Genomic DNA, 10,668 nt, shown 5'->3' with positions numbered 1-10,668 from the left:
AGAGATGAAGAAAGTAGACAGGAGTACAAGGAGATGCAGCGTAAAGCAAAGAGAGAGGTGGCAAAGGCAAAGGAAAAGGCGTATGGTGAGTTGTATGACAGGTTAGACACTAAGGAAGGAGAAAAGGACTTGTACCGATTGGCTAGACAGAGGGACTGAGCTGTGAAGGATGTGCAGCAATTTAGGGCGATCAAGGATAGAGATGGAAATGTGCTGACAAGCGAAGAGAGTGTGCTGAGAAGGTGGAAGGAGTACTTTGAGGGGCTGATGAATGAAGAAAATGAGAGAGAGAGAAGGTTGGATGATGTAGGGATAGTGAATCAGGAAGTTCAGTGGATTAACAAGGAGGAAGTGAGGGCAGCTATGAAGAGGATGAAGAGTGGAAAGGCAGTTGGTCCTGATGACATACCTGTGGAGGCATGGAGATGTTTAGGAGAGATGGCAGTGGAGTTTTTAACTAGATTGTTAACACAATCTTGGAAAGTGAGAGGATGCCTGAGGAGTGGAGAAGCAGCATACTGGTACCGATTTTCAAGAACAAGGGCGATGTGCAGAACTCTAACAACTACAGAGGTATAAAGTTGATCAGCCACAGCATGAAGATTTGGGAAAGAGTAATAGAAGCTAGGTTAAGAGGAGAGGTGATGATCAGCGAGCAGCAGTATGGTTTCATGCCACGAAAGAGCACCACAGATGCGATGTTTGCTTTGAGAATGTTGATTGAGAAGTATAGAGAAGGCCAGAAAGAGTTGAATTGTGTCTTTGTAGATTTAGAGAAAGCTTATGACAGAGTGCCGAGAGAGGAGGTGTGGTATTGTATGAGGAAGTCAGGAGTTGCAGAGAAGTATTTAGGAGTGGTGCAGGATATGTACGAGGGAAGTGTGACAGTGGTGAGGTGTGCGGTTAGAATGACAGATGGGTTCAAGGTGGAGGTGGGATTACATCAAGGATTGGCTCTGAGCCCTTTCTTGTTTGCAATGGTGATGGACAGGTTGACGGACAAGATCAGGCAGGAGTCTCCATGGACGATGATGTTCGCGGATGACATTGTGATCTGTAGTGAGTAGGGTGCAGGTTGAAGAGAGCCTGGAGAGGTGGAGGTATGCACTGGAGAGAAGAGGAATGAAAGTCAATAGGAGCAAGACGGAATACCTATGCGTGAATGAGAGAGAGGACAGTGGAATGGTCAGGATGCAAGGAGTGGAGACAAAGGCATTTGAGTTTAAATACTTGGGGTCAACTCCAAAGTAACGGGGAGTGCAGTAGAGAGTTGAAAAAGAGTGTGCAGGCAGGGTGGAGTGGGTGGAGAAGTGTGTCAGGAGTGATTTGCGACAGAAGGGTACCAGCAAGAGTTAAAGGGAAAGTTTACAAGATGGCTGTGAGACCAGCTATGTTATATGGTTTGGAGACAGTGGCACTGACGAAAAGACAGGAGGTGGAGCTGGAGGTGGCAGAGTTGAAGATGCTAAGATTTTCACTGGGAGTAACGAAGAAGGACAGGATTAGGAACGATTATATTAGAGGGACCGCTCAGGTTGGACGGTTTGGAGACAAAGCAAGAGAGGCAAGATTGAGATGGCTTGGACATGTGTGGAGGAGAGATGCTGGGTATATTGGGAGAAGGATGCTGAATATGGAGCTGCCAGGGAAGAGGAGAAGAGGAAGGCCAAAGAGGAGGTTTATGGATGTGGTGAGGGAAGACATGCAGGTGGCTGGGACAGAGGAAGACGCAGAAGACAGGAAGAGATGGAAACGGATGATCCGCTGTGGCGACCCCTAACGGGAGCAGCCGAAAGTAGTAGTAGTAGTAGTAGTAGTAGTAGTAGTAGTAGTAGTAGTAGGGCATTATATGTTACAATTGACTGTCGGCTTTCAACATATCAACCTTAAATCACCTCTTAACTATTTCACGTCTAGTTTATGAGTGTTACTGGCTGTTAACAAGTCTAAAACCACACATCAGTTCAATAATCCCTAATTATGAGTATTCTTTGCAGGTTTTTCCCCCAATGGCTTTATCAATTCAAAAGATCATTATATCAAATCACCTCTTATATGTTATTCAGGTCCTCTCACAAGTTTCGCAGCTGTTACTTTGTCCAAAAGCCTTTATTAACTGTCATAAGATCCCTCGGGACAGAGGTCATATACCCAGCATTGCACAATGACAAACAGTGAGCGGGCAATAACTACTTAGCGTCGTGATTTCACCCTCTTGCGTGGATCCAACCTTCACGGAACGATTCCGACAAGAAATTGTTCCACATCGGACTGTTTATGGCGACGGACAGCTGTACCTTGAACTGTAGAGTTGACTTTCTAGCGTTTTTCGACTTTTAATAATCTAACAGCAATGTCTAACTTTCCGAATTTATGCCGTGTCGCACATCCGTTGGCTTTGAAACGTTTTCCGAACGGAGGAAACACAAAATCTTTGGTCGTCTGTTGTAACCCGAGGTATTTGCAGTCTAACTCAGCTGTCAGGGAATCGCAATCCACATACACGAAAAGCTGTCAAAGAAGATGGAGCTGCTACCGGAGTATCAAACATTACACAACCTCCGTCAATAAAACTGTCAGGATCGGATGCGCCTCTGGGTTTTGGGGAGACACTGCCACATCAGGTAAAGTGATTTTAATCCTCAATGTTGGCAATACCCCCCCCCCCATCTGAATGTCATGTGACGAACGGGTTGCCAATTGGAGGCAAAGTTAACGGCGCTTCACTTCGATTTCAACCTTCATGTTAAATTAATAAATTAATAATTCAGTTCTGTCGACGTACTCTCCCGACCCATTTTGCAACTTTAACGTGTATCAGTTTCATTTTCCGTCATTTGTTTCGCCCTATAATAAGTTGTTATGCGCTTATGGTTGGTCCAACAACTGAAGAAGTGACATTTGCTGCTTTCAATGACGTGCTGTACAATTGGAGCTACAAACGACCTTAATGTCCACTCAATAATTCAATTCATCGAGGAAAGTGAATAAACATGAGATGTACGAGACTTAAACCTACTATATTTATATTTGTGTGTGTGTGTGTGTGTGTGTGTGTGTGTGTGTGTGTGTGTGTGTGTGTGAAGTGCCCCAGTTGATATACAGTGGGAAGCTGGATTTCCTGGTGTTTGACTACCTCAGTGAGATCACTATGTCTCTGCTTACCGCAGTCAAGGCCAAAATGCCTGTGAGTTACACATTATGTGCACAGTGGTGTGTGTGTACCCTGTGTGCTGAATTATCTAAAAGGAAATATAGATTCATGTTTGTGTGCATGACAAATGGCTATAGCAGTATGTGTGAGTTCTATATAGGCCCTGTCACTCATTGTGTTTTTCATGCTTCCTTACCAAATGATGAGCTAACATAAGTTTTGTAACTTGGTAACTTAATGTATTCCTCTCATCCTGCAGAATATGGGTTATGCACCTGACTTTGTCCAGATAGCTCTGGCCCCCTTCATCAATGACATCCATAAGAATGGTGGGTTAGTTTGGTCTGACAAACAAAGATAGATGAACACACAAACACACACACACACACACACACACACACACACACACACACACACACACACACACACACACACACACACACACACTTTTCATTCACAATGTCCTGAATTAGTACTACAGTCGTGGATACAATATCAGCCGCCTTGCTGCGTCTGTCTTTCATCATGCAACAGTGGTTGTATTATATCCTAGAGCAGGGGTGGGTAATCTTATCCAGAAAGGGCCAGTGTGGGTGAAAGTTTTTGTTCCAATCAACCAGTTACACACTTGATTCTACTAATCAACCAGTAGAGTCTTTGCTGAGGAACTTGGATTAGGAGACACAGGTGTGTAATTGCTTGGTTGGAACAAAAACCTTCACCCACACTGGCCCTTTCTGGATCAGATTGCCCACCCCTGTCCTAGAGTCTACTACTACTACTTTCGGCTGCTCCCGTTAGGGGTCGCCACAGCGGATCATCCGTTTCCATTTCTTCCTGTCTTCTGCGTCTTCCTCTGTCACACCAGCCACCTGCATGTCCTCCCTCACCACATCCATAAACCTCCTCTTTGGCCTTCCTCTTCTCCTCTTCCCTGGCAGCTCCATATTCAGCATCCTTCTCCCAATATACTCGGCATCTCTCCTCCACACATGTCCAAGCCATCTCAATCTTGCCTCTCTTGCTTTGTCCCCAAACCGTCCAACCTGAGCGGTCCCTCTAATATAATCGCTCCTAATCCTGTCCTTCTTCGTTACTCCCAGTGAAAATCTTAGCATCTTCAACTCTGCCACCTCCAGCTCCGCCTCCTGTCTTTTCGTCAGCGCCACTGTCTCCAAACCATATAACATAGCTGGTCTCACAACCATCTTGTAAACTTTCCCTTTAACTCTTGCTGATACCCTTCTGTCGCAAATCACTCCTGACACACTTCTCGACCCACTCCAACCTGCCTGCACTCTCTTTTTCACCTCTCTACTGCACTCCCCGTTACTTTGGACAGTTGACCCCAAGTATTTAAACTCAAATGCCTTTGTCACCTCCACTCCTTGCATCCTGACCATTCCACTGTCCTCTCTCTCATTCACGCATAGGTATTCCGTCTTGCTCCTACTGACTTTCATTCCTCTTCTCTCCAGTGCATACCTCCACCTCTCCAGGCTCTCCTCAACCTGCACCCTACTCTCGCTACAGATCACAATGTCATCCGCGAACATCATCGTCCATGGAGACTCCTGCCTGATCTTGTCCGTCAACCTGTCCATCACCATTGCAAACAAGAAAGGGCTAAGAGCCGATCCTTGATGTAATCCCACCTCCACCTTGAACCCATCTGTCATTCCAACCGCACACCTCACCATTGTCACACTTCCCTCATACGTATCCTGCACCACTCCTACATACTTCTCTGCAACTCCTGACTTCCTCATACAATACCACACCTCCTCTCTCGGCACTCTGTCATAAGCTTTCTCTAAATCTACAAAGACACAATGCAACTCTTTCTGGCCTTCTCTATACTTCTCAATCAACATTCTCAAAGCAAACATCGCATCTGTGGTGCTCTTTCGTGGCATGAAACCATACTGCTGCTCGCTGATCGTCACCTCTCCTCTTAACCTAGCTTCTATTACTCTTTCCCAAATCTTCATGCTGTGGCTGATCAACTTTATACCTCTGTAGTTGTTACAGTTCTGCACATCGCCCTTGTTCTTGAAAATCGGTACCAGTATGCTTCTTCTCCACTCCTCAGGCATCCTCTCACTTTCCAGGATTGTGTTAAACAATCTAGTTAAAAACTCCACTGCCATCTCTCCTAAACATCTCCATGCCTCCACAGGTATGTCATCAGGACCAACTGCCTTTCCATTCTTCATCCTCTTCATAGCTGCCCTCACTTCCTCCTTGCTAATCCGCTGAACTTCCTGATTCACTATCCCTACATCATCCAACCTTCTCTCTCTCTCATTTTCTTCATTCATCAGCCCCTCAAAGTATTCCTTCCACCTTCTTAGCACACTCTCCTCACTTGTCAGCACATTTCCATCTCTATCCTTGATCGCCCTAACTTGCTGCACATCCTTTGCAGCTTGGTCCCTCTGTCTAGCCAATCGGTACAAGTCCTTTTCTCCACACTTAGTGTCTAATCTGTCATACAACTCACCATATGCCTTTTCCTTTGCCTTTGCCACCTCTCTCTTTGCTTTACGCTGCATCTCCTTGTACTCCTGTCTACTTTCTTCATCTCTCTGACTATCCCACTTCTTCTTTGCCAACCTTTTCTTCTGTATAATTTGCTGTACTTCCTCATTCCACCACCAAGTCTCCTTGTCTTCCTTCCTCTGTCCTGATGACACACCAAGTACCTTCCTAACTGTCTCCCTAACTATTTCTGCAGTGGTTTTCCAGCCATCTGGCAACTCTTCACTACCACCCAGTGCCTGTCTTAACTCCTGCCTGAACTCCACACAACAGTCTTCCTTCTTCAACTTCCACCATTTGATCTTCGGCTGTGTCTTCACTCGCTTCCTCTTCTTGGTCTCCAAAGTCATCCTACAGACCACCATCCGATGCTGCCTAGCTACGCTCTCCCCTGTCACCACCTTGCAGTCTCCAATCCCTTTTAGATGGCGCCTTCTACATAAGATATAGTCCACCTGTGTGCACTTTCCTCCACTCTTGTACGTCACCCTGTGTTCCTCCCTCTTCTTGAAATATGTATTCACCACAGCCATTTCCATCCTTTTCGCAAAATCGACCACCATCTGTCCTTCCACATTTCTCTTCTTGACTCCATACCTTCCCATCACCTCCTCATCACCTCTGTTCCCTTCACCAACATGTCCATTGAAGTCCGCTCCAATCACCACTCTCTCCTCCTTGGGTACCCTCTCCACCATGTTGTCCAACTCATTCCAGAATTCTTCTTTTTCATCCATCTCACACCCAACTTGCGGGGCATATGCGCTGATAACATTCAGCAATAAACCTTCAATTTCCAGCTTCATACTCATCACTCTGTCTGACACTCTCTTCACCTCCAACACGCTCTTGACATACTCTTCCTTCAGAATTACCCCTACCCCATTTCTCCTCCCATTCACACCATGGTAGAAGAGTTTGAACCCACCTCCGATACTCCTGGCCTTACTCCCCTTCCACCTGGTCTCTTGCACACACAGTATGCCTACCTTTCTTCTTTCCATCATGTCAGCCAGCTCTCTCCCTTTACCAGTCATAGTGCCAACATTCAAAGTTCCAACTCTCACCTGCACATGCCTACCCTTCCTCCTCTCTAGCTGCCTCTGGACATGCTTTCCCCCTCTCCTTCTCCTTCGCCCAACAGTAGCATAGTTTCCACCGACACCCTGCTGGTTAACAGTACCGGTGGCGGTCGTTGGTAACCCGGGCCTCGACCGATCCGGTATGTAAGTCTTATTTATGATCCGCATATTTGATTTGGCAAAGATTTTACGCCGGATGCCCTTCCTGACGCAACCCTCCCCATTTGTCCGGGCTTGGGACCGGCACTAAGGATGCACTGGCTTGTGCATCCTCAGTGGCTGGGTTCGCCACCACCCCTGTCCTAGAGTATATTAGATTATTACAGCCATGTACAGCCATTATGGAGGTCCCCCGAGCTTGTTCCTGTTTTACATTCATTTTGTGTGCAGGCATTGAATATCCCCTGTGTTCTCATACTCTCTCTCTCTCTCTCTCTCTCTCTCTCTCTCTCTCTCTCTCTCTCTCTCTCTCTCTCTCTCTCTCTCTCTCTCTCTCTCTCTCTCACTTTCTTCATCTGTTCATCTATCTCTGTCTCTTTCTCTTTACCTCTGTCCTCTGTTTGCCCAGGTATCCGTGTGGTCAGTAATGCGGGTGGTGTCAACCCTCTGGCATGTGCTGAGGCCATACAGGAAGTCATCAAAAAAGCAGGACTTAACCTCAAGGTTGCTGTGGTGACAGGCGATGACCTTATGCCCCAGGTAAGGGCTACCACCAGAACTGTTGTTATGATTCACTTTTTCATCAGTCAGTGTGGTGGACCCTTATCCAAAGAGCATCAGTGCCCTGAGTGTGCACATATTCAACATGATTTCACCATTGGAAATTGAGTCCTTAACCCTTGTAGTGTTATTCAGACATGCACTGCAAACCTGAAGTTATCTAGACATTACCCAGTGGAGCTGTATGTGAGAACACAAATGGCTGAATTAAACTGACCAGACATTAAATAGACTTTACCCACCCAGCTTCCCTAGTGCCAAGTCTGCATAATGTCCGATTGAGCTCATGTGAGACTAGAGCAGGTCATTGTCCAGCGTATTCACAGTGAGCAAGTGGGTGTGTTGATGACATTTCTATCATTCAAATGGCGCAAAACCACACCAGTTGTATGCTCTTTTTTTTTTTCGCTTTCCACTCTTTCGTTGATATGGCAGATACATCCAAATACATGTAGTATTGATATCAACGCAAAAACAGTCATCATTACAAATGAGTCGGTAGCCTCATCCATCATCTCCGTTATGTCCTGCCTCCTGGACGCTTTACCCAGGCGCCCCCCTCGCCTAAACCAAATACAGTATTTCCAGTAGATGAGAACGCATCTGACACGGACTATCCTGTTGGGTTCATTTAACATTAGACATGTATGAAAGAGCAACTCCGGAAAATGCCTGGATCTGATTTTCCGGATATTGTCTGAGGTTCATATGTGAAAACGGCTATAGTGTTGTGTTTTGTCCATTGAGCCACACAGGGAATGGAACCCATAACTCTTTGCTAAGTCAATATTAGTATGATGTTTAAGTGTACGTCAGAAAAATTGCCTCCACAGTCATCTGTCATTTTATTTCTCTGTGTCTTCCTCTCCTCTCCTCTTCTCACCTCCTCCAGAAAGACAGTCTGTCTGAGGTGAAGATGGCCGAAGGAAACAGCACACAACAGTTGCCTAAAATGCTCCACAGTATGAATGCTTACCTGGGGTAAGGGGACAAAGACTCGCACTCCTACATTCCAGTGTTTCTGGTGGGTGGAAGGAAGGAGGGAGTGAAGAACTAACTAATTTTATTGTCACAAAGAGGTACCCAGCCTTGGTCATGAAACCCACACTCATTCCCAAGGCACAAGCACAGTGGATGCGATTGTTGACATGCGTCATTTGCAGGCCTCAAACTCAAAGTGTTTGCAGCAAAGGCACCTGTACTTCACCACAGCAGCCAGTGAATAAAGTGACAGTATGATATTTACATGGCTTATGTGCTTTCTATAACTGGGGAGCAGCTTAGACTATTACTTCCCATTTTGTCCAAACTGTACACACACGAACCAACTTAATTGTACTTATATATAAAAAATTAATTTAACATTTGTATTATATATGTCTACCTTTACTTAATTTTCCTGTTTCTTACCTCCTTGACTGAAAAACATACACAATGTCCTGGTAATAACTGATGGTCACTGTAGTTCAGGCCACCTAAAGATCAAATGCACAAAAATAATTAAAACTTAAGAAAAAAAAATGCATGATAGTTCACAAAAAAAAAACAACCCTGAATGTCCATCTCAAAATTGCATTAAAACTGGAATCTGCATTTGTGAGCTTGAGCTCGTTGGTCCACATCTTTCCAAACATTTTCAGCTCTCAGTAACAGGAGGGAAGGTCATTTAAAATTGATTCACTCTAGAGATTTTGTGAATGCTGTCTTTTTGATATCAGGTAAAATTCCTACTGGGAATGTACAGAATAAGCTTTAAAATGGCATCGTGTGTTGATATACCTTTCATTACCTTTAACCACTAACACCTAACACACAAAAAAAACCAGTCGGCCTTTGTAAGTTGGCATAAAGGAGTGGTTTTGCATGGGGGTCAATGGCTAGAATCCTGTAGAACAGTACAATAGTAGAATATTCCACACTGCTGCTGAAATGATAGTGGTGTATTTAGAAATGAAGAATATGTTCCTCTCTCCCTCTCCTTCTCTCTCTCCTTCCCTTGCTGTCAATAATACACAAAAGAAAAGTGTCTGTCATTAGTAAATTTAACTTAAAATGAGTGTGGGTGACTCCCTTGTTGGTTTCCTTCTTATATTTTTCTCTTTTTATCCGTCTTCCTGTCATTCCCCAACCAGCAGGCTCAGATGCAATCTTCTATGTGGTCGTACATGTCGAAATACCATTAACCAAGATATGCAACCCAAACGTGCCACACTTGGCTGAACCTGCACCCCAAGTAGTGGGATAAGTGGGAGTCTGTCTTGTGGGAGGGGGGGGGATAACACATCATGTAGAGTATAGTACATCAAGCCAAAAATTCTATCAAAATGTGTTCCTTGTAGCCACTATCTCTGTGTTTTCAGGGCAGCTTCTATCAAGCGCTGTCTGGATCTAGGCGCTGATATTGTGGTCACAGGTCGCTGTGTGGACAGTGCCGTGGCTCTGGGGCCACTCATGCACACGGTACAGAGTTGGTGTGTGTGTGTGTGTGTGTGTGTGTGTGTGTGTGTGTGTGAGAGAGAGAAAGCATGTGAAGTGGGGCTAAAAACCATGGCACCATGTTGTACCTGCGTGAGGGTGTGCTTCATAAAGAGATGCATAGATACCCACCCACACACACAAACACACACACACAGAAAGAGAAGAAATGAGAGTCATACACACATAGGTATACATACACATAAATAGAGGGAGAGACACAAACAGAAAAATAGTAAGTGAGGGGGGCACTAAAACGAGTGTTTTTGTATGAGTGTGCTCAAATGTGTTCAAGTCAGTGTAAAAGCAGAAGACTGTAGTGCCTACCCTGTTGATGTGTCTATGTGAAAATGTGCATGTGTTGAGGTATGTATAGTGCCCATGTGCATTTGCGCAAGAAAGTGGAGAGAGCTTGGATTTTTATGTGTTTATATATACATGCATGTATGGGAAGCTCTGTGTTTTGGCAGGAGAAAAGAAGCACTGTCAACATCATGGAGTGTGTGTGAAGGGGAGGGTGAGATTGTGGGAGGCAAGAGAGGAGGAATGTGTGTATGTGACTTGTCTGTGTTTTGTCAATCTGTTTCAGTTTGGCTGGAAGAGGAACGATTATGACCTACTGGCAGCTGGAAGGTACACACACACACACACACACACACACACACAGCATGCATAACTTCTTTATCCCTGTAGTCA

The 10,668-nt window shown here is 45.1% G+C and overlaps 1 protein-coding gene across 1 annotated transcript in view; it reads left to right on the top strand.

Moving 5' to 3' along the window:
* Positions 1 to 2,259: 2,259 nt before the first annotated feature.
* lratb.1 (lecithin retinol acyltransferase b, tandem duplicate 1) overlaps positions 2,260 to 10,668 on the top strand; it is a 37,639-nt gene continuing 29,230 nt past the window's right edge. Inside the window, exons 1-7 of the mRNA XM_056300154.1 lie at positions 2,260 to 2,624; positions 3,087 to 3,187; positions 3,414 to 3,483; positions 7,346 to 7,476; positions 8,390 to 8,478; positions 9,858 to 9,957; positions 10,562 to 10,605. Of these exons, the coding sequence (XP_056156129.1) occupies positions 2,354 to 2,624; positions 3,087 to 3,187; positions 3,414 to 3,483; positions 7,346 to 7,476; positions 8,390 to 8,478; positions 9,858 to 9,957; positions 10,562 to 10,605 (806 nt within the window). The 5' untranslated portion in view covers positions 2,260 to 2,353. The remainder of the gene's footprint in view (positions 2,625 to 3,086; positions 3,188 to 3,413; positions 3,484 to 7,345; positions 7,477 to 8,389; positions 8,479 to 9,857; positions 9,958 to 10,561; positions 10,606 to 10,668) is intronic.

Source organism: Lampris incognitus, chromosome 20 (assembly GCF_029633865.1).
Source record: "Lampris incognitus isolate fLamInc1 chromosome 20, fLamInc1.hap2, whole genome shotgun sequence".
In the NCBI taxonomy this organism is placed as follows: Eukaryota; Metazoa; Chordata; class Actinopteri; order Lampriformes; family Lampridae; genus Lampris; species Lampris incognitus.
This window is presented reverse-complemented; position numbering and strand designations above follow the sequence as displayed.